Below are 23,859 nucleotides of genomic sequence, written 5' to 3'. Positions count from 1 at the left end.
CATTCTAAATATCTGTCCTTATGCCCACAGATGGGTGTAGACCTCACACATCCTCACAGGTCATTAAGGAAACATGGACGGGGAAGGTCCGAGAGGCTTCAGCTCTACGCAGAGAACCGTAGAGAACTAATGTCTGCTGAGAAAAGGAGAAATGGTCTTCCCCAGGGAAGGACATACCAATCGGGTATGCATCTAACACTCATACATCATTATACAGACTGAGCAGGTTGTACCCATGTATTTAGGAATAAATGTGTTTATTTAACCAAAACTAATGAAAAAAGAGACCACGAGTTTGTAAATGAGCGTGAAGACATGAGGGGGTTGGAAGGAGGAAAGAAAATGGTATAATAACCTCAAAATTAAAAGAAATAATTAAAAATATAGTGTCCTGATAAAATAAACCATTCAGCTGTCCAAAAATGAAAATTTGATTAATAACTAATTGAAGGGATGTAAAGTAGTTTAGACGTTTTTCATATTTAATAATAACATTGAATTCACTGCTTGAGCTATACGCTTTGATACATACTCAAGAAAAGTAGATGTAATTGATTTTCACACATATTGTAGCCTGATGAAAACTTCAAGTCAGCCCTGTACATGTGTGTCTTTGTCATCTATGACCGGATCGATGGGATGGAGTCCAAGCACAAAATTATTTCAGTGCTTTGATTTTTCTTTCTCAACTCCTCTTATTTTAAAAATATCCCGTATATCTACTATAACAAACTCTAAACTATGTATAGTTCAATGTGGTAAACATTAACGACTGAACTGATTGATATTTAAAAAAAATCTTCAATGTTACAATTTTCTCCCTTATTCCATGTTACTTAGTAACTAAGAGTTTATTTCTAGCTACAGCCATCAACTCTGGGACTCCTGTAAAGCCGGTGACTTCCGGCAGCAGAGAGCGGAAGCACACAGCGCTGACAGCAGAGGGCAGTGTGGAGAGCCTCGGTGTCCGTGGTGTGCAGATTTGCTGTGTGACATAATCAGCCATTCCTCAGCTCTCTGTCACTCACACCTCTCCCTCTCTTGGTCTAACTCCTCCCATGTACCCTCATCACCTCTCCCTTAACTATTATTGTTGCGTGTAGAATTGAATTTTTAAATACAAATAAGAATTTTTGTTTGGACTTGAAGTGCTTCAGTGATCACAGTGGAATGTACTCATTTGCCTGCTAATGGAAACATCTGCTTCCTTGTTGAAATTCTTTCTTGCAGGTATACAAAATTGTTTTCCTTTTATTTAAATTTATTATTTTCCTTCCACAACTCCCCTTCTCCTCTGATCAGGTGGGCATTCCCCCTGGGTATCCCTTTCCCAACCCTGGCACTTAAAGTCTCTGCCAGGCTAGGAACCTCCTCTTCCACCGAGGGCAGACCAGGCAGCCCATATCCCACGTACAGACAAGAGCTTTTGGGATAGTCCCACTGCAGTTGTTTAGGATCCTCACGAGGAACAAGCTGCACATCTGCTACATATGAGGCAGGGGGCCTAGATCCAGCCCATGTATGTTCTTTGGTTGGTGGTTCAGACTCTGAGAGCCCCAAGGGTCCAGGTTAGTTGACTGTTGGTTTTCCTGTGGAGTCCCTGTCCTCTTCAGGGTCCACAGTCCTTCCTCCTATTCTTCCAAAACAATCCTGAAGCTCTATCCACTGTGTGGCTGTGGGTGTCTGTGTCCGTCTGAGTCAGCTTCTGGGTGGAGCCTCTCAGAGGACAACATGGTTCAGGAGTCTGATGGAGGTGGAGGAGAGGCAGCCGGAGAGCAGAGGAACCCCTGGGATGGCTCAGGGTATCTTAGCTTGGCCCAAAGGGCTCCAAGTGTGTTTTTAATTGAAATCCCACCCCTTTTTTATACCTGGAAGACTATGGAGGGAGGGAAAGAGATGTAATTCTATTTCAATTAAAAACGTATTTTAAAAACTAGTAAAATCTACAAAAAACTCCTTTTTATGATCATATGGGTTTTGCCTGCTGTGCAACTTTTGCAACTTTTCTTTGTCATAGTCACAATGACATGAACATTTGTGTACTATATGTAGACATATGATTGAAGATACCTTAGATTCAACCAACCGCTTCTAGAAACTTCTTTGAAAGGAAAACTTAAATACCTTTACAACATATTTTATCACAGTAATGTTTGCATAACAAAAAATTAAAAAGTAGAAAAAAGGTCTAATAATAGTTTATTAGTTAGATATAGTATGATATGTTGTGTTCAAGACATAGTATAATAACTATACATTATTATATGAGCCTAAGATCCCCACTTAGGCTCTTATAGAGAAATCACTCTTACCAGAAATCACATCATGAGTGAAGAGGTTCTCTGACTAATGAGATGGTATATCCTTTTTAAAGAAGTAACTCCACCAGATTCATGTGTGTGTGTGTGTGTGTGTGTGTGTGTGTGCGCGAGTGTGTGTGTGTGTTTCTGTATGTGTTAAGATGAGAAAGAAAAGGTGTCTTGGGTTATTAAGACATCCAAACTTTTAATGAAAATAATAAATTGAATAAAATTCAAAATTTCTTCATCTCTCAAAATGATTTTTGAAAAACATTCAATGACTAAATAAAATACATCAATTTTACTAAAATGACATGCACACTTACATACAGTGTCTGAGAAAATGAAAACCAAAATGTTGCTAAGTGATAGCTTTATTTTTATTTTATAGACTTGTGTGTTTTTGAGCCTTCATATTGATTAATAATGTTTTTAGAAGAAAGATAACATATGTTTTTGTGGTGACAAGAGAGTTAAAAACGTAGTTACAATTTTGAGAATAAAATTAAAATTAAAATCACTGGATAAATGCTCTTGAGCATACCATCAGACAGACAAGAGTTCAAATGCAGTTGTTCTTTTGCTACTTTAGTGGCTGGCTTCTCATCTATAAATATCAGTGGCTATACTTGCTATCCTTGCCTCAAATTCCACTCATGATATAAAAATCAAATTAGAATCCATAACTAAGATTCAACTGTTTTTGCATCACTGAAAGGTCACAGACAGAAGTGACTTTCTATAAGGTAGCTCCAGGCTACAATGGAGACAGACATCTGCAGATTGTAAGAAACGTGTTGTACGAACACCAAACAAACACAGTCTGTCTGTCATTGTGCTTTTGCTAATCACAGAGACATCTCAGCAACTCTAAAGCTCCACCCTGGGCTGTGTCCTACGTCCCCACTGGCAGAGATGCTCAGGGACTGGTTGGAGGGCACTGGCAACTGCTCGGGGATTGGATAGAGGGCACTGGCAACTGCTCGGGGATTGGATAGAGGGCACTGACAACTGCTCGGGGATTGGATAGAGGGCACTGGCAACTGCTCGGGGATTGGATAGAGGGCACTGATATCTGGAGGGGGTGGGGATTGGATAGAGGGCACTGATAACTGCTCGAGGATTGGATAGAGGGCACTGGCAACTGCTCGGGGATTGGATAGAGGGCACTGATATCTGGAGGGGGTGGGGATTGGATAGAGGGCACTGACAACTGCTCGGGGATTGGATAGAGGGCACTGATATCTGGAGGGGGTGGGGATTGGATAGAGGGCACTGACAACTGCTCGGGGATTGGATAGAGGGCACTGGCAACTTCTTGGGGATTGGATAGAAGGCACTGATAACTGCTCGAGGATTGGATAGAGGGCACTGACAACTGCTCGGGGATTGGATAGAGGCCACTGACCACTGCTGGAAGAGCATCAGAGAAGGCACAGCCCACATCTCAGTCTCCAGAAGATGCTCATAGATAGCGAGTATAAAAGGAGCTTAAAGATGGATGGGATGGACCAAGTACATCTAAAGACTAAGTCTGACCCCAAAGCAAACCAAAAATAAGTATTCTTTATGTTTTTGCTACCCAACTTTATAACCTGTAAGGCATGGATTGGTCCAAATGGAATCCGTGATGTCCATGAAGCCTCTAGCAGGTGGATGTAAGGTAGCTCTCGTTTCTGTCAACAGCACTGACCTTTCTGTCCCATAGAATCATGGCAGCTCTTCATAATTCCTCTCACAGGGTAAGAGGAACGGCGGGTAGAGGGATGCTTTCAGGACTGTTGGAAATTTGTCTTCAAATAAACCCAATCACTTGCTCCACATGCCTGGGATAATTTTATATTTGGACTGAGAAACCAGTGCACCCTCTATCATTTTTAAATAACTTTGTTTTTTTTTTCCAATAAATTTACAAGGAACGAGATCGAGAAATCTGTTTTCAGTATCTTTACTCTTTTGGTAATGTGCAACAAGAACAGAGTTGTATTAAGAACAGTCAGAAATAACACAATAGCTGTAGAGGATGTTTACATTTGCAAAATTTCAATGATTATCTTCTCGAGGCTCCCCCAAATTAGCATATTTGTTAATCAAATTAATTAAGAAGCTTTTCAAAATAAAAGCAATGTTTTAAATAAATATATTCTTTCATAACCATAGAACATTTAGTTCTGTTGTTGGTAATGAATGAACATTACATTTAAGAAGTTTATGAAGACATTAGGGTAAAATTATCTAGATATAATTATAAATGTACCCTAATTCGGCATTTGCTTATGGTTTTTACTGTATGTTTTAAAATCACACCATACATGCTGTCTAATTAGTTAGTTCTCAAATCATCAGAAAATGTTATAGAATTTATGCCAGCTCAGCATGATGATGTATTATTTTAATAATGTCTTTACATTTAAATTTAGTCCTCTATACTAAATCTAGTTCTTGCCAAGCACCCGTATCTGCCCACAACTGGTAACAGAAAATGAATTCCATACTCCCAGCTCAGGAGAATGGGGTCTTTCTGCAAACCTTGAAATTTCACAACTGACTGTTTCTGTCACATCAACAGTACTAGTTACAATAGGGCATTTAGTGTGTTTCAAAGGACTGCCTGGTGGCTACAAAGTCACTGTGCTCAGCTTTCCTACCAAAACCACATGCTTAGTAAACATCTACAGAAACTTCCTAAATGTGATTTTATTTAATAAATATTTTCAATATTTTCCTAATGATGACAAGAATTTATCCTTCCAGAATTCTGATTTTAAAAGATTCTCTATTCACTTTCATTTCTAATGTAATTATTAGGAATTTTAAATCTCTATGTAATCTATAAAACACCTTTGATCTTATAAATTTGGTTTTCTTCAATAATAAGCTGTGCTAAGATCTCCAAATTATGTGACAAGGCAGAGAGGTAAAACCAACCACAGCAATGGGTTATAGTAAGTGCTCATTAGAATCCAGATTATCTGCTGTTCCCAAATGATCATAAAGATAAAAGGATAACTTATTAAAACCAACAATGCATCAGAGAATATTTTAATAGGAACTCTCTTATTCTCTTCTCTTCTCTTCTCTCTCTCTCTCTCTCTCTCTCTCTCTCTCTCTCTCTCTCGCTCGCTTTCTTGCACACACACACGCACGCACACACATACACACACTCATGCACACAGGCAGCCACACATAAGTATATACTCACAGCTCAGAGTGTGGAACGCTGCTACTCATAGTTTTAACTTAGATAAATTAACTACAGGAAAATACTGACAGTGTGAAAATATATGTTTATGTACAACACCCCACAAGGGGTATCATTTCTGTGGACATCTGAAGAATGTAAAAACAAAGCAAAAAGAGGAGACTGAGAAAGCAGAGCGCTGGACCAACGCGTGGGCACCCAGCTCACAGCTTTCCGTTCTCCTCACTGCTCTCCTTCTCCTCTATCGCTTCCAAGCTGCGCTTGCCCTTGGCCTCAGCACCACTGCCAGGGCCTTTACTCAGTCCACACGACAAACAGGCCAGCTGGATCTGCTTTATGTTCTCTATGGCTTCATTCTTGGCATTCTTCAGCAGGTCTCCTTGTCCCTGTACAGGGAGAAAGCACAAAGAAGAAGGTCACCAACCAGGCTCAGTTTTATGAGACACGGATGAAGGGTAAAGGAGACCCAGACCCATATGCTCACTTTTCCAGGGATACACCCAAGTTCTTTGCTAACATGGCTGGAGACTTGGCTCTTTGGTGATGGAACCTCAGACCTGGCCACACCAGCTCACTGTATGCTGGCTGGCTGCTCTTCGTGATTCCTATAAGGGGAACCTATGTAAACACACTCAGGGCACCTGAGTTTCCCATAACCTGGTTGGAGACTTTGTACACTATTACAGTTCTAGTTAGACAAATATTTCTAGATTGTGAGGAAAAATGAGGGAAGATGTTCTTCAATAAAACTGAAGATTAAATTGTTGTACCAAAGTAAACGGGGCAAAGCCAAGCATCCATCCGCGGTGAAGTGCGCACAGCCTCGTGCCTGCTAACCTGCGTTTGATGTATTTGGTTATCCCGACAAGCTTCTGCTGGTGCCTTGCTACCCAGCTATCCACATTCCTTCTGTGCTTCTCAGCATCCCCAGAATGTTCCTGTCTGGCTGATGGAAAGAAGTCTCTCTAGGTACCACTCACCCATCAAAGTAAAAAGCACAAGACTATCACTGGGACACACTGGTTGTCACTGGCATCCCTATGCCAGAAAAAATAAATAAATAAACTTGCCTGCTAGTTCTGTTTTTTCCTTGAGTTTATTATTAGGGTGTTTAGCTGCATCGATACCGACTCCGGCCCTGACGACCTGCGCATGTGTGCAGAAGTGGGAATGTGCTTTTGTGCTGTACAGAAAGATGAGGAGGTAACCCCCCCCCCTTAGTTTTAATTAATGTCGCTCTCTTGAGTGGTTCATAGACTACCTGCTGAAAATGCCTAAACATGTTTATTTCCTCAAAATCCATTAAATCGGTAGCTGATTCTAACCCGTTGTAGTGATGGCTATGTGACGGATAAGCGGTGGACTGTCTTCAGTCGCCCCAACTGTGGAGCAGGGTTTTAGATGTACATTTAGAGCCTGGATCGGTGAAGCCTTCCCATGAGGAGGTTTATAAGGTACACAGTATACATCTGAGCATGCTGAGGTGACAGGACTGGAAGCTAAGGACAGAGATGGACTAAAGTCTGACTTTCCTTTGGATCCAATGCTCCTTCCCACACACCATGAGATTAACATCCTCAAAGACAGTAAGGACAGACTGCAGGCTGAGGCCTGCCAGTCAGAGATAAATTTCCTGAGGGAAAATCATTCACCGTATCCCTGGAAATTGGAAGTTTCTTAACAGCATGAATAATGAACGAGTCCCCTCAGGACCCTGAATGCTGACGCCATTTAAAATTTGTAAAATGCAATTGTTAAGTAAAGGTAACAGCACACATAAAGGGCCTACTCTGTGCAGGTAAGATTTCTACTCTGAACATAATTATCTGGAATTATGTTGGTTGACACAGCTTCCCCGGATATAGGTATTAGTGTTACCCACAGTTTACCGATTCTAAAACAGAGCCCCACGGGAACCACGTTTCCCAGAGTCACGTAGCTGCCGGCTTGTTTCAAGGGTCTGTGGTCTTTGCCACTTCAAGATACATCCTCTTTTAAGAGCAAACAAGTCATACACTCTTCCAAGTACAGTGAAGCCACCATTGGTACCCACAGGGCAACAGAGGCAGAAAATAATGACTGACCATGTGGCACTGGCCGGCAGAATCTGCAGACCGGATGTGGGCCAGGAATGCAGGATTCAGTTAAGAGAGCCTGGCGGGGACAAATGTCAGAGGACCGACCACCATTTGCAGGGTGGGCTGCTTCCCCATCTGTGAACATAATCTGAATGTCTTCAGCCAGTCCCACAGTCCAAAGATTGAAGGAGACAGGTGGAAAGGCAGTTTAGGATTTAATGATCACAGAGAAGCAGATTGGATAAAACGACTGAGGAAAGAGTTGGGCCTTTCTACGTCCACCATCAATAACTTGCACTGTCTTGAAACAGAGACTCGAGATGCATGTTTACAATGCATCTGTTTCGCAAAGATATACATAATTTTTAAATGGAAAAGCCCTTTATAAACAAGCTCTATTAATGATGTGGCTTCACCGAAGACCATTTTCATAGTTTTACTTGTAAGGTTTAGTTTTGAAATGACTGTCGAAGCTTTTAAAAGTAAACTGGCATCTTTTGCAGTTCTAAGAGTGAAAAACTGAAATGCACAGAGCTATCAGTCTTGGTCCAAGTGTGTGACACGCTCACACGCCTTTTCTGACCGCAGGTTATCAAGTGTGTCGGAATCGGCTCTGAGCGGTGGCATCCAAGCCTAAATGCCAGATGGTGCCAGTTCAAATGGACAGAAGTCAGTCTGTCTAGGAAACAATGGTTGGAGAAAACGGTGTGTACCAGTATACACAAGAACTCAGCCGCATCATCTCCCGATAACCCAGTGACTGCACCGGCAGGAAAAACCAACAAACAAACAAACAGAAGTTAAAATCACTAACACAGGAAGGGAGGAAAACCAAAGGACTGTGAAGACTCACATGGAAAGGCTGGGATTCATTGTTTAAAATAGGATCAGTCTCTTTCTGTTCTGGGGTCTAAGAAACCACACTTTTTCCTTTGGCCCTCCATAATCAAGACACTGGAAGTGGGAGGAAAATCCCTTTCTCTTCTAGAACACTGGCAGAGGTGATGTCCGTCACTAAAGATCCATTCTGGCATTTCTCCTTAATGGCTTTTCTGTTTGCTCAGCAATTTCCCCTCACCAGCTGGCCGCTCTCCACTGCAGACCAGTCAGCGTAGCTGGGGTCTCCTTCCCTGAAACATCTCGGTCACTGTAGCATTTCCTTCAAGCTGTATCCAGCAAAAGATACTTATATATCATGTACTTAAGGCACATTCCAAAATAAAGGAGTTTTAAACAGATGTTCTGATGCTGTGCTTCTCAAACAGGAGTCTTGAAAGGAGAAGACAGAGCGAAACATAGAAATTATCTTTAGAGGCACATAAATCCAAGCACTTTGAATACACTAAAATGAATCTGGGCTGTCATGCATATTATGCAGAATTAATGCACAAGTGACCACAGAATACTCAACTTGAAAGAAATGTCAAATTGCCAGTCTTTCTCTGTCAGGAAGCCTGTGGGAATTCACAGCTGGGGTCGGGGGATGAAGACACTTTAATCCAAAGGAACATCAGGGTACCAGAGCATCACCGAATACTGATGCAGACGGGCATGAAGAAGGAGTCCTGAAAAGTATGCACCACCCTCCCTCCATGGTTGTTTGCCTTCTGAGTAGAAGGTTGCACAGCCATTCCAACTTATTAAGAAAGTAACTGTTGGAAACAGGAAAATGCATCACTGCAGGTTTAGCCATTACTAATTCATTACTAATTCACTGACTATGTCAGGAAGATAAGATGTTTCTTAATTAGCTTTCAGAACAGTGGAGTTATACAGGGCTTTTTCATGTATCCTTGGTTTTGGCTAAGCCACACCCTACCTTCCCCTTTCCCCAGCCCCTGTACCCTCACTTAAACCTTTAACCCTGAGAGTTCCTCTCATCTGTGCTTTTGACCTTGATTAAGTAATAAGGAGACTCCCTGACCGGTGGCTTCTGAAGTAGTAATGGCTAAACAGGACCACCACGCTTAGGCTACCACAGAATAAACACTTCTCAAGCTACCACCTTGGTCTCTGGTGGTTTCCATTAGTGGTATCTATGGGAAGGAGTTTCCTAGCTGTGGATGTGTATTCTCCCATGGAATTGGAAACCTATAGACTGGGGGAAAAAAATCCTCACTAACTTCACATACGATAGAGGGTTAATGTCCAAATGATAAAGAACTCAAAAAGCTAACCTCCAAAATAACAAACAAACCAATTGAAAAAATAGGTTATGGGACAAAAATGACACTTTTCAACAGAGGGGTCTCGAATGGCTGAGAAGAACCTAAAGAAATGCTCAGAGTCCCTAATGATTAGAGAAATGCAAATCAAAATGAGACCAAGATTCCACCTTACACCAATAAGAATGGCTAAGATCAAAACCTCAGGTTACAGCACATGGTTGGTGAGGATGAGAAGAAAGAGGACCACTTCCTTCACTGCTGGTGGGAATGCAAGCTGGTACAACCACTCTGGAAGTCAATTTGGAGGTTCCTCAGAAAATTGGAAATACATCTACCTGAAGACCCAGCAATACCATCCTTGGGAATATACCCAACAGATGCCCCACCATGCCACAGGGCCACGTGTTCCATTATGTTCATAGCAGTCCTGTTTGTGATAGCCAGAAGCTGTAAACAACCCGGATGTCCCATGACAGAAGAATGGATACAGAAAGTGTGGTTCATTTATACAATGGAGTATACTATTCAGCCAGTAAGAATAAAGACATTTTTGCAGGCAAATGAATGGAACTAGAACATATCCTGAGTGAGGTAACTCAGACCCCAAAAGGGCATGCGAGATATGCACTCATAAGTAAGTGGATATCAGCCAAACAAACAAACAAACAAGCAAAAGTACAGAATACCCAAGTTCCGGTCCACAGAACTCAAAAAGGTCAACAAGCAGAAGGGCCCAAGTATGAATGTCTCAGTCCCACTTGGGAGGGAGAACAAAGCAGCCACGGGGTGGGGTTGGGGGGAGGGAGGAACCTGGGAGGGAAAGGAGACAGGGTGGAAGAAGGGGAACATGATCTGGTATTGGGTGGGGGAAAAGGACTGAAGCCCTGAGGGCTAGCAGAAAGAATGGAAACAGGAAACCTTGGGAGGTAGGAGATTGGAAGGACCCTCTAGAATGTGCCAGAGGCCTAGGAGGTCAGAGACTCTCAGGACTCAAAGGGAGGGACCTTAGATGAAATGCCCTACAGTGGGAAGAGGGAACTTGTAGAGCCCACCTCTAGCAGAAAGACAGGGCATCAAGTGAGGGATGGGGTTGCTATTCCACAGTCAAAACTCTGACCCATAACTGTTCCTGTCTGAAAGAATTGCAGGGATGGAAATGGAGAAGAGCCCGAGGGAAAGAAGGTCCAGCTAAGAAAGCCACAACAAGCAGCTGGAAGAGTCAGATGCAAACATTTGTACCCAACCAATGGACAGAAGCTGCTGACCCCTGTGGCTGAATTAGGGAATAGCTGGAAGAAGCTGAGGAGGAGGGTGACCCTGTAGGAGGACCACAAGTCTCAAGTGACCTGGACCCCTGAGATCTCTCAGACACTGGGCCACCAACCAGGCAGCACACACCAGCTGATATGAGGCTCCCAACACATATACAGCAGAGGACTGCGGGTCTGGGTTCAGTCAGAGAAGATGCACCTAACCATGAAGAGAATGGAAGCCCCAGGGAGTTTAGATGTCTAGTGGGGTAAGTGGTGTGGGGACATCCTCATGGAGACAGGGGGCAAGGAGGAGGTATGGGATGTGGAATAGTCGGAGGCTAGACTGGGAGGGGAATAAAATCTGTAGTGTAAAATTAATAATAATAATAATAATAATAGCAATAATAATAATAAATTTGGTTTTAAATAGAAAGAAATTTGATGTTTGGCCTTATCATTTTAACATTACTGGGCATATATTTTACTAGAAATAAACACTTTTTAAAAATAAAAACAGAAATATAATATCTATAAAAAAGGAATCTGAAGTGCCCTGCATCTACATGAGTGAACAATGCTATTCCTCTAAAACACTGGCCATTAAATAAAAGGTTTTGTGCCCACAGTGGGATACCTACCTAGGACTTATTGCTTGGTTAGAGACCCAAATACTGACTCTGATCTTTGTTGCTGTAGTGGTCTGAGTGAAACTGGTTCCCATAGGTCCACAGGGAGTAACACTATTAGGAGGTGTGATCTTGTTAAATAGGCATTGTGGGAGGAAGTGTGTCATTGGGTGTGGGATTTGAGGTCTCAGAAGCTCAAGTCTTGTGTGCTTGTCTGTCTCTCTGTCTCTCTCTGTGTGTCTCTGTCTCTGTCTCTCTCTCTGCTGACAATCTGCATGTAGAACTTTCTCCAGCACCATGCCAGCCAGCCTGCCTGCCTCTTTGTTTCTCACCATGACAGTAATGGACTAAACCTCTGGACTGTAAGCTAGTCCTGATTAAATATTTTTCCTTGACATGGATCTGGTGTCTCTTCACATCACTAGAACTCCTAAGACAGTTGTCTACTACAACTAGATGGTAAGGCCCAACTTCTGAAGATACTGCATAGAGAATTCAACCTCCGCTGACCGGGAAACTCTGTTCTGGCCAGCACCCAGAGCTATCTGTATTGCCGGGGAAGAAAAGACGTCAGTGGTCTCGCCAAGTGCTGGACCCTGCATGCTATAATGTTGACCTGCCTGCAAAACGTATCCACTGGTACAATAATGGCACAGCAGTGGTGTGTGTGAATCCACAGGAGAGATTCTATGTCTGGTTCTATTAACCTGGTCAGAAGCTCAGGGCTGAGGAGGCACAAACCCTATAGACTAACCAACTCTTGTTTTTTGCTAAACGCTCATGCTGTCAAACTGTATTCTAAATATCTATGTTTATGCCCACAGATTTGTGCTGCTCTCGACTTTGGTCTGAGAAGTTTCTTTGTGTAGAGGCTCACAGTTAATGCAGAGATCAATAATGGGTCAAAGTATGAAGTATAAATAACGGGGTGATCAACAGTTAGTGCGTCATCCATATCAACATCTCCCATCCAAGAATCGGGGAACATCACGGCTAACGAACAGAAAGAATGTGGGAGCTGTGGATGGGAAGGAGGGCTGTGAACTGCAGGTGTCTGCGCATGTGCTGCTCACGTCAGTTCACTGCAGCTGTACTTGGTTCCTTGTACATGAGCTACACAGATAAAATCCTGTCACAATCCCAGCATGAGTAGAAGAATAGCCACCGGCATCTGAAGGCTCCTGATGAGGCAGAGTCAGCTCTCCCTTAGAGACATGGCTGCTGGCAGGTTGGCTGTGTCCCAGTGGACGGTCCCACACCCGTGGACTCAGATGGCTGTATGAACATGGAGGACATGAAGTTGGGAGGGATGTGATCAAAAGATGGCATACAATATATGAATGCTACAAAGGATTTAAAACGAGTATTAAAAATAAGTCACAACTACCTTCATCGACATCCTTCATTTGAGAAACTAAGACAATACATATAAATGTTTTAATAGGATAAATGTTTTTCTCTTGATGGAACACTCCGAGTATTCGGCTATCGTTAACCCCGATGAATCCGTTCCAAAGAGATCATTAAAGAATCTGGCTCATGATGGGCATGAGCTGAGAATCTTAAGGACGCTGTTACCGCAAAGGCTCACGACTTCTCAGATGTGAGTCCTCCTTGCAGTAACAATGTGCCCAAGTTACCTCCCACGAGAGTTGGCCGCCAAAGAGGCAGTTCATGTAATTTGCGAAGAATCAGAACTCCAGGAACAATGGCCCTCGATGCTCTCTTGGCAGTGACACATAAGATTTGGGAAAGGTTAGGGGGAAGCTGTTCCCAAGAACAAAACCAGAACTCAACACTGCTTTATCCTGTTTTAAAGATGTGCCTGCACTAATGTGGAGGTTTAGCTGGGAATCCCCAGAATGACTGATCCTCTCTCATCCCCCATAGACGGGTGTCTCATCCCTTCAATGTTGGGACCTGGTTCTAATGTTCTGTCTTATTTAGGCTCCCAAATACCCCGCTTCCAGCCCTGAGGGTCCCTGCCCCCAGCTGACTCCAACTGATAATAAAGAACTGCTGTACAGCCAATGGCTGGGCACGGCGTTGGGGCAGGATTTTTTAGATTGTGCAAGCAAGGAGATCAAGGGAGAGGGAAAGAAGAGGGAATTGCCTTCATAGGGAAGCAGAAAGATGAAATGCAAAGGCCTACCAGCATGTAGGCCGCTAGGGGGCACTTCCCTGTTTTGGTCTTGTTGCAGGATGGCTTATCCCTTTACCGGCCCCCATGGTCTTGCTCTGTAGATGCTGCTCTATTGCGGAGACAAGCACAGGAGTCCATCACTCAGCCTGCAGGCCACATTCTCCATACAATTCCCTTCCCAGGAGATTCACTCCGCCTGCCGTGTTGTTTCGGTTCCAGGTGAATATGACTACCCCCGGCATGTTTCTTTACCCCACCCCCAGCATAAACATGACTCTAAATCTCAGTAGTTTTTCATGGTAGGTTTTATATATTAAATTCTCAATCCACAGACCCTCTACACATATGATTATATCCAATGGACAAAGATACAAACTTCCCTTCTAGAGCTCCACCTTGATTTTCCTCTCTCTCTCTCTACTCCCTCTTCCATTTTCCTGCCTTTTTGCCACCTATCTTTCCACTGTCCTATCATATATCATCTTAACATCAATCTACAGGGTCTGGGGTATCAGAGATGAAATATAGATTTTAAAAGATGTTAACTCAAGAATACCAGAGGAGGAGGTGTTTGCTAGCCATGGAGAGGTTTAGAAGTACCCAACCATTAAGCTAGTCAAGGCACATCAAACTTAGCTGGCATGTGTGTATCTCATTCTCAAATCCAGAGAGATCCCTGCCAGGAGCCAATGCCATTTAACTAATTCACTGCTACATTTAAGGCCATTTAATTGTGTAATACACAGAGGAGTTGCTCTCCTGGAACAAACTCGTTTTAAACCGCTATTTCTTTTAAAACAGGAGAAAGTAAAAATTAACTGAACCTGTCAGTCAGAAAAAAAGAGTTAATGGTGACCATCATCTTTGGTGACAGACCTGTCATAGTTCTGTAGATTCCCTGCTTTGGGTTGCCTTCGAGGGAGCAGTGTTTGAAAGGCCATCTGTCTGCTGTGGGCAATGACTGCAAGCCTAAACCACTTACAGAAAATGTCAACAGAATTGCTTCAACACCAGTGAGCTGAATAATAGAACACCCTAAGCTAAACTTAAAAAATATGATTCTGAAGCCTTATGAATTTCTATTCCCGGGGAGATCCCAGTGTCCTGATATTCCTTGCCACCATTCTGATAAAAGAACCATTCAAGAGGACAACGGAAGGCACGGCTTGTTGATTCCCTACTCTCCACTGTCCCTCTCACTTACGCTCTTCATGTCTGTTAACAGACCTAGTAAGAAAAGAGAAGATTGATATCCACCGCTTCCATGATGCTGGTCAAACTAATTGCATTTCAAATAAAATTTTTAAAAGCTAGTATAATTTCAATATCCCAGATGACTTACAAGCTGCAAAAACAACCTTGAAATCTAAGTTCATAACCCTTATGGTTGCTACACGTCATCAAAGGAAGACCTAGAGAAACCACTGCTGTAGAAGCCTTACTTCTAGTAACTGAAAACTGTTATTGTCTCCAAAGACTCACTCACATCAGCTTGAAGGATGCAGAATGTTCCAAAGGCCAGAACTGAAAAAGTTGTAAAGGTCCTTACTAATATTAGAAGAAGATATTTTTAAAACGCAATATGATATCTTCTATGTAAGGCTTCTTTTAAAGACAGTTCTGATTACATGGCTACAATTATTAGTTACTTGGGTGACCGTCAAAAAGGTAATTTAGCAAAAGTCCTAGACTAAAAGTGAAGATTCAACACCAACAGCCCCTGACCAAAGTGAACTGACTTCAAAACAGCTTTAGCTGCTTCACCCCAGCTCTGTGCCATAGCTTTCAAAAGCAAATGGATTTTTCGGACACCTGGCCTATAGCTCTACAACTCCAAAGACACCTTCCACTCCCCTTTCCATTGTTGGCATCCTACAGCCCTAGTGTCCAGTCTAGATGTGTCTTTTCTTCAAGGACATTCATTCTTTAGTGTCTACAATTAATGTATAAGTAGACTGAATGTGAGCACATGTAGCCCAAGCCTATTCTCAGAACTGGAAAGCACCCATTCCTGCTGGCCTGAGTCCCAGTTTTGTGTAATTGGAGGGAAGGGTTGCCAGGAAGACTTTCCAAGGCATGACCCACCCAATGAGAGAGGCTGGTGCAGCTCCTGGTGAGAGTTCTGATCCTCTCTAATCCTTGATCTGGGTCTACGGCCAACTTGACTGCCACATCCATGGCTGATTGGAGACCTTCTCTATTATGAGTTTATTCTGCTGTCTCAGACCCACTAGAGCATTTGTCTAAACACCAAAGCAATAGCTGCTCTGAGGAAAGATCTATTCCAGTTCTCCACAAGTCTGAAACACATTCAAGTTACAGATCTCATACTCATGCTGCCTCCAACACACACAGATACAGCACACATCTGTGTATATTCAATGTTTTCAACCCTATACAAAAGTGGGAGGTCAAAAAACTTTATTTTTTTTTTTGGTTGTCCATTCAGGTTCATGCTGGCTTGATAATTTATCGATCACCACTATGTTTACACCACTCTACATACTCTATACAAACGCAAAATCTCTATTAATTAACAAGAATGAGTGGATCTTAATATACATTCGGTGCTAACATCTGCTATACAGCACATATCAAATTAGCCTGTGTCTGTCTTAGTCAGGGTTTCTATTTGTTCACAAAACATCATGACCAAGAAGCAAGTTGGGGAGGAAAGGGTTTATTCAGCTTACACTTCCACATTGCTGTTCATCACCAAAGGAAGTCAGGACTGGAACTCAAGCAGGCCAGGAAGCAGAAACTGATGATGCAGAGGCCATGGAGGGATGTTACTTACTGCCTTGCTTCCCCTGGCTTGCTCAGCTTGCTTTCTTATAGAACCCAGGTCTACCAGCCCAGGGATGGCTCCACCCACAATGGGCTGGGCCAGGGATGGCACCACCCACAATGGGCTGGGTCAGGGATAGCTCCACCCACAATGGGCGGGGCCCTCCCCGCTTGATCACTAGTTGAGAAAATGCCTTACAGCTGGATCTCATGGAGGCATTTCCTCAACTGAGGCTCCTTTCTCTGTGATAACTCCAGCTTGTGTCAAGTTGACACAAAACCAGCCAGTACAGTGGCCCATAAAAACATCCAGACTGTTATTTTTTAACCAGAGCCCAAATCAAAGTTCACATAGCACTAACATCTTTGAAGAGAACGTCTCCATCTTGTGGACTCAGTGAAGGGAAGAGAAAGACACTGAACAGTGAGGTCACAGCAGCGAGGGAGCAGTGTCTCTGAGGAGACTCACATTTGTACCCTCACTCCTGCTGGTTTTATGGAATTCATACCACTAATTTATATTTATGTGTTAAAAACTTTCTTCTAAATGTCAAATACCATCACTTTTACCTTTTTATTTTTAAATCAACTTTATAAATATATATCCATAAAAAAAATCAGCCCACCATACATTCACAAAACCTACTGGGTTTTGTGTCATGTCAACGCCTCCCCGATCCTTCTTTCTATCTGGGCCTCGGATTTCTTCCCAGAATAGATTACTGTGAAAATGAAGCCAGCAGAAGCAGGGGAAAGAATGCTCACATTCTGCTCTTTGACATGACAGCCACTGATGTTCCTTAGAACTTGATGTGTGAACTGAGAAAACAAAGGAAAACGTAAGAGGAACTTTCAATTACCACAGTAGAAAATCAGGAACTCTATCTGACAAGCCTTGGCGATACTTTCTGCATCCACAGATCCATGATAAACGAAGCAGCCATGGCCTCTTCCCTGAGCTCTTCAGCACACTCCTGAGTGCCAACAGTGAGGGCGTTTTAAAAAGCCATATGAAATCACATAATTTTATATCTACGTAGACTTGACACAGTGCACGTAAACATATGCAGGTATTAAATATCTATATAAATATATATACATATATATATATGCACAATTTAAATGAAGTTCTGTCTCTTGAGGTCATAATGTCCCCCTCAAAAATCACAGACTAAGAACAACAAAACAGTATCAAGCAAGAGAGTCATCCTTTTGAGTGTTTGTCCAGGGAGTTTTAGAAACTCCAGAAACAACATAGACAACTGCCCTTGTCCTTAGTCACCTCCCACAGACTTTAGGCAAAGGATTCAGAGGAATTCAGCTGAATATGACCAGAAAGTATGTCCGTGAGGACTAACTACCTTTTGTGGTAGCTAATGGTACTATGTAAGCTGCCAAGAGAAGAAAACATCCAACAGGCCTATCCTACTGTGATGCCTATAAATCACAGCAGTGATCAGAGCAGCAAGACCAAAGGTGTGAAAGCGGCCCTCTTATCCGCACTGTAACCAACAGCTACTTAACTGGACTTAAGGCAGAGTCAACAGGAGGGACATCACCTCTGAAACTATAAAGGCAGCTGACCACTCTTAGGCTGGTGAGGCCATAGATTGCAAAGAGAATTTACTTCCCCAAACAATTCTAAGGTCTGAGTACATCCTAAACATTTGTCTCCATGCCCACAGGTAAGTGTAGCTGTCATCCCTCAGCAAACAGCATCTTTTCTAAGTAGGCAGACACCTTTCCAGAAAGCCATAGCTAGTCACAAATGAAGAGAGCTCCTGACTGTGCAGTGCCCAAATCCACGTGAAACGTCTCCAGTACATCCCAGAGAACGTTGAGAAATGGGAGGCACAAAGACTGTAAGAGCCAGTGAAATCTACCACAAGGTAGTGTCTTTTAGATATGACAGGTAAGCTAGACCCATAAAACCTCAGCAATGGGCTTCCTCAAAAAGACCTAAGCAATTCCAACATGAGTTGCTATCCCAGTTTAGGATGACCCACTCCTAGATGAAGAGCTACAATCAGTTAACAACTGCTGAGAGAGAATTAGTCTTCCTTGGAGATGAGTCCCCTAAGAGGTTCTGCAACCCCATTATCAGTGTTTCTAAACGGACTCAGTAGGTTGCATTTATACATTTGTTTGTTCAAATATCTGGATCTAGATGTAAAGATAAGAAAGAAAATGAGACCATGAGTTTGAAAGGGAGTAGGGAGGGCGGTTGACATCGGAGGCCCCGGAGAAAGGGGAAGAGGGAAATGAGGTCATCCTATTTTAATTAAACAAAAGCAAGAAAGAGAGCTGCACAAAGGGACCTTGAGCTGGGATAGCTGCACAGAGCCTCCTCTGAGCACATTCACACATGGCCAAATCAGCAACAGGACAGTGACCTATGAGATGCCCCACACGAGGTAGAAAAACCAACCTGATGAATCCTTTCGGTGATTGAAGTGGAAAGCTTAAAGAGGCTTGGCCAGTTTGTCAAGTGATGGGGCCACACTAGATTAAAGGAAAGAGAGACATGTGGAGCTGAGTTTTCTCAAGGTCACAGACCCAGAGAGAAATCCACCCACTTCCCCTCCCAAGGGAAAGGAAAAGAGCTCACTGTCCCCAATGCCTGTTTGCAGAGTGAGAGGTCTCCAGGCTCCACAGAGGAGATATGCACTGTGCACACCTCAGCATCTAAAGAACCCGAGTAGTCTTAGCTCCTGTAATTCAAGCGAATGTTCTAGATGGGAAGGGACAAGCCTGTTGCTTTTTTGCTCAACCTCCTGCCTGGTCAATAGAAAGGGAAATCACCTCTGATCTCTGCTGCTGTCACGCTGTAAGGCTTCTCAGGTTCCTTGGGAAAGAGACATACTGAAAAGGACAGAAGGAATGGAGCTTGGCTGCTGGAAGCTGGGGAAGAAGGATGAACGCTTTCTGGACTGGCTCAGTGACCTCAGGATGAACGCTTTCTGGACTGGCTCAGTGACCTCAGGAATGCCTCTGGTTCTCCTTTGCTCAGAGACATAGACCTGAATGAGAGCTTCTTTGAGTTCACCTAACATCCTAAAGGTCCACTAATTAGAGGTTGGTTCCAATGTGCTGTGTTAAAAATCCACGTAATTGTGTGAAGCAGGGAAGACTACGGAGCTGGGCAGGAGATATGGAAGTAATTAAGTGGGAAGAACAGGATCTTGTAGGAACATAGAGCAAGGACACCTGATGGAGTGTGAAGAGATGCGAGAAGGGAGACATCTGTGAATGAGTCCTGAAGATGTGCTGGAGCTCAGGAAAGAGGGGTGGAGGGGAGGGTGGGCTTCCACAGAGTATGAGTACAAGGCGTGTGTGTGTGTGTGTGTGTGTGTGTGTGTGTGTGTGTGTGTGTACAGATTGTGCATAAATATCTCTCAGTCATCTGGCTAAACTGGCACCAAGAAGCCCTAGGGAATCTCTCATCTCCCTAGTGCTGGGATCAGAGATACCCACCTACAGACCTGGTTTTACAGACCCTGATGCTTGGAAGCACTTCCTGATGGCGTCATCTCCCCAGCTGGCAGGCTGGCAAGGATGGACAGCAGCTTCACGTCCCCAAGCCCATGAAGGTTAACAAGCCCAGGGTAGGCAGAACCTGGAAGAAATGATGGAAGAAGAAACTGGAAGGGAGGGGGAGGGGAAGAATGGCCACAGGCTTGTGCAGAGGAACTCTGGAAGCTGCAGGAAGGGCTGAAGGAAGCCAAGGCTGGGAGGTGCTCATGCCATTTTATGTTTAGAAAAGTTGCCCCATCTGCTGTGTTATAAAAGGGGTAGGAACATATAAGAAACAGGAGAATTTTTTTAAAATGCAAGAAAAGGCAGCCACGACGGTGGGGGCCGAAGGAAGAAACAGCTCTTTAAGAGATGGCCAGGAGATTGGTCCAATAGAACGTGGGTCAGGAAAAAGACCTCTCTCTCAGAATCCCAGTTCATTGTTTTGAGGTAGGAATCTGACAGGTGTCACTTGAGCAGACAGGAGATGCGCCGGCTTGGCTGTAGTGTGGACACTGTTGGGTGGAGGGACAGATGAAGTGTGTGGGAGTGAGGATCATCTAAAGATAAGCAGAGACACTTCTGCAAGAGAGGCCTTCGAGAAAGGACTCAAAACCATCTGTAGACAGGCAGAGAGACAGATAGAGACAGAGTCAGGCAGAGAGACAGACAGAGACAAAGACAGACAGAGACAAAGAGACAGACAGTCAGAGACAGACAGATACAAAGAAAGACAGAGAAAGGGGTGGAAGAGAAAGAGAGAGACAGGGAGAGGGGAGAAAGAGACAGAGGGAGACAGAGAAAGGGAGAGAGGGAGATACAAAGAGACAGAGGGAGAGAAAGAGAAACAGAGATGGGGAGAGAGAAAGAGAGACAGACATAGAGAGGGGGAAAGAGAGAGATAGAGGGAAAGAAGAAGGTGTGAGACAGAGGGGTAGAGAGGGAGAGAAGGTCAGAGGGAGCAAGAGAGAGAGAGAGGGAGGGAGGGAGGGAGGGAGGGAGGGAAGGAAGGAGGGAGGGAGAGAGAACCTACCTCTAATACAGAGAAACACCAACATTTAGCAGGAGAGAAGAGTAGGGGCCTGCAAAGGCTTCTGGGAGAAAAGCCAGAGATGAAGGAAGGAGAGCAGCAGCTTTCAACCATGAGCAGGAAGAAAGACGCTCCCAGCCAATCAAGTGAGAGAAAGGCTGAAAAGGGTTCACAGTATTTCACAACCAGGTTCTGATGACCTTGGGAAGAATGACTTACTGGAGCGTTTCGGGGAAGACAGACTAAAGTTGGCTAAGACTGAGTGGGAGGTAAGGAGGTGAATTCAGCATGTATAAACAACTTTGTCAAGAAGTTTGGTTGTGGGTGAGGACAGAGAGCAAGAGTGCAGGAGGGGACACCTTCATTCCTAAAACACTTCTGCGTGTATAAGAAATATACATATACATTTAGTTAAGCTGAACAATGAATACCCAAACAACGAATTGTGAAAGGGAAAGAGGAGACCTATGGAACGGAATAGAGACAAGCCTAAACTTGAGGGACATTTCTTAAGCTTGATGTATCCCGGTGTCCTAATGCTTTCTTCTCCTTATTCCAGAGTTTCCTTATTTGTGCGAAGCAGAAAATCTACTCAAGAAATGAAAGCAAGGGTCATATTCATTGGTGTATACATAAATCTACCTAATGTTAAAAGATTCCGATGCTCCATGCGTGTCTAGCACCAAACAATGGGCAATTCTCACATCGTCCAGCAGGGGGCACCCCTGCTCTGGGCTTGGGCTCCAGGGATTAGAAACAACCCTGGGAAGCCACTTACTCCATTCCTCTGCTTCCATGTAGAGCTACAAAGTAAATTCTGGCAGCTTCCGGAGTTGTCAGATGGAGTGACGTGTCACTGACCCGAGTAAGTCAACACTGCCATTCTAAGTGAACGTGCTGTCCACAGACTCCAGGTGGGAAATGGTCCTAGTAAACCATGAAACTTTCAATCAAGCATCTCCAAGGCCCACCATTTCTGTTGCTTATTTCTCACCATGGGTAACACACACACACACACACACACACACACACACACACACACACACACACACACACACACACACCACTTCCCCCCCCCCCCCCAATACTAGTGAAAACCAGTTTTATCATCTGGCAGTCAGCTCAGGAAATGATATCTTTTGCACTTGCTAAATGAATGATATCGGCTCGGGTTTATAGCCAAGAGCAAGAATAGGATGAGTGCACAGTAGAGATGCCCAGGCCTGTCCGCATGGTCAAGGTCAGCAAGATGTTCGATCTCTCACTCTCTTAAGTTTCCTTGCTTTTTGAAAATTTATAATCACAGATACAATATTTTGAGACTTGTTTGGGGCTGAACCTCATAGACCGTGGAGAATTTGGGAGGCAGAGCCAAAGGAAATGAGTATTCAGAGAGATGTGACCAGGAGTCCAAACCTCAAAGGGACAGCCATAGTTGGAACACAGAAGGAGAACGGAGACTACCAGGAGAAAAAGTAGGCATATGACTAGACAAAATTACTTGGCAAGAAGCAACAACCTTTCTAGAAACAAACTTAAGGCGGTGTGCACACTTCCCTCTGTAGGATTCTATAACTTTGTTGCCCAGAGATTTGGGGAGCTGTATGCATTCCTTGACAACGGCATTTGTGAATGTGTGCTCACGCTACAGTGTCGTGTTTGCAGTGCTGTCTGAGTGAACGCTGCTATAGAATCTCAACAGTCTAAGGCGGGATCCCCTGAGCCGCCCTAACCCTCCCCAGTGGCTTATTCAAACAGCCAGAGGACATCTCAAAACCACAAGAAATCAGCGGATCTGGGCAGCGTCAGCTTCCTTCCCAGAGCAACCCTGAGAGGCAATAATAAAAAGCCGTCCTCCGCGTGCAGTGGTACTTGGCTGTGGTTTTGATCGCACCTTTTCATAAGTGAGTACCTATGTCAAGGGCGTTAGGCCACCACAGCCAGTTCCTCAGTCCACACCCATTTGTTCTTTTCTTGTTTGGGTTTAGTTGTGTTGTGTTGTGCTGTGTTTCTTGTGCTGGGAGCACAGCAGAAAGGCTCACATTCTATGCTATAGCATGTTAAAGCGAAAGTCTCCTGGCTTCTGTGCGTACACAAGCATTCATTTTATGGAACTGGGAAAGCACAAAGAATTCCTCAGTTGGAGCACGTAACGAAGCAGACTCGAGATGCAAAGCCTGAATTTGCAGAATACTGACAGGAAAGGAAGCCCTCTTCTATCTGAAGACCAAGCCCCACTGGCCATTCTGAAGGCCAGACGGAGGTGAGAGTCACGCTGGTTCCTGCTGACCAAAGTGTCATTCAGGCAGGTACGCCCATCCTCTCTAAAAAAAAAAAATAGTTCTGAGTTTCCTCTTCTCATTCTGCTGTGACTCAACAGCCAAGACAGTTCTCAATGAATATCTGCTGCCCGCAGTGGGAGACTCCGGGCATGTGACCACACTTAGCAATGGTTCCCATACCATTGAGGAACAGACTGAGGACATCATCTAATTTTAATGATGCACTGCACATTTTAATGGACATTTGTGGCAGGGGAGAGAGTCCTGCCAACCTCCAGCAATGAGGTGACTGGAGTCACTATTTTCGCTCCAGCCTCTTTCCTTATGGCAGTGGCCACAGCTATAATTCAATAACCAATCGAGATTCAATCTGATAAACTACGTCCCTGTGTGCAGTGACTGCACACTCTGTATTTCAGGGCTCACTTTATGACCTTGGGGAAAGTTAACTACCTCTCTAAGGATTCTACTTGTAAA

At 43.8% G+C, this 23,859-nt stretch overlaps 1 protein-coding gene across 1 annotated transcript in view; it reads right to left on the bottom strand.

Moving 5' to 3' along the window:
- Window positions 1–4,076: 4,076 nt before the first annotated feature.
- The window catches only part of PLCL1 (phospholipase C like 1 (inactive)), a 283,540-nt gene continuing 263,757 nt past the window's right edge, over window positions 4,077–23,859 (bottom strand). The window contains exon 6 of the mRNA XM_080933004.1: window positions 4,077–5,888. Within this exon, the coding sequence (XP_080789130.1) occupies window positions 5,706–5,888 (183 nt within the window). The 3' untranslated portion in view covers window positions 4,077–5,705. The remainder of the gene's footprint in view (window positions 5,889–23,859) is intronic.

The sequence above is a fragment of the Micromys minutus genome (genome assembly GCF_963924665.1).
Source record: "Micromys minutus genome assembly, chromosome: 19".
Classification (NCBI taxonomy): domain Eukaryota; kingdom Metazoa; phylum Chordata; class Mammalia; order Rodentia; family Muridae; genus Micromys; species Micromys minutus.
This window is presented reverse-complemented; position numbering and strand designations above follow the sequence as displayed.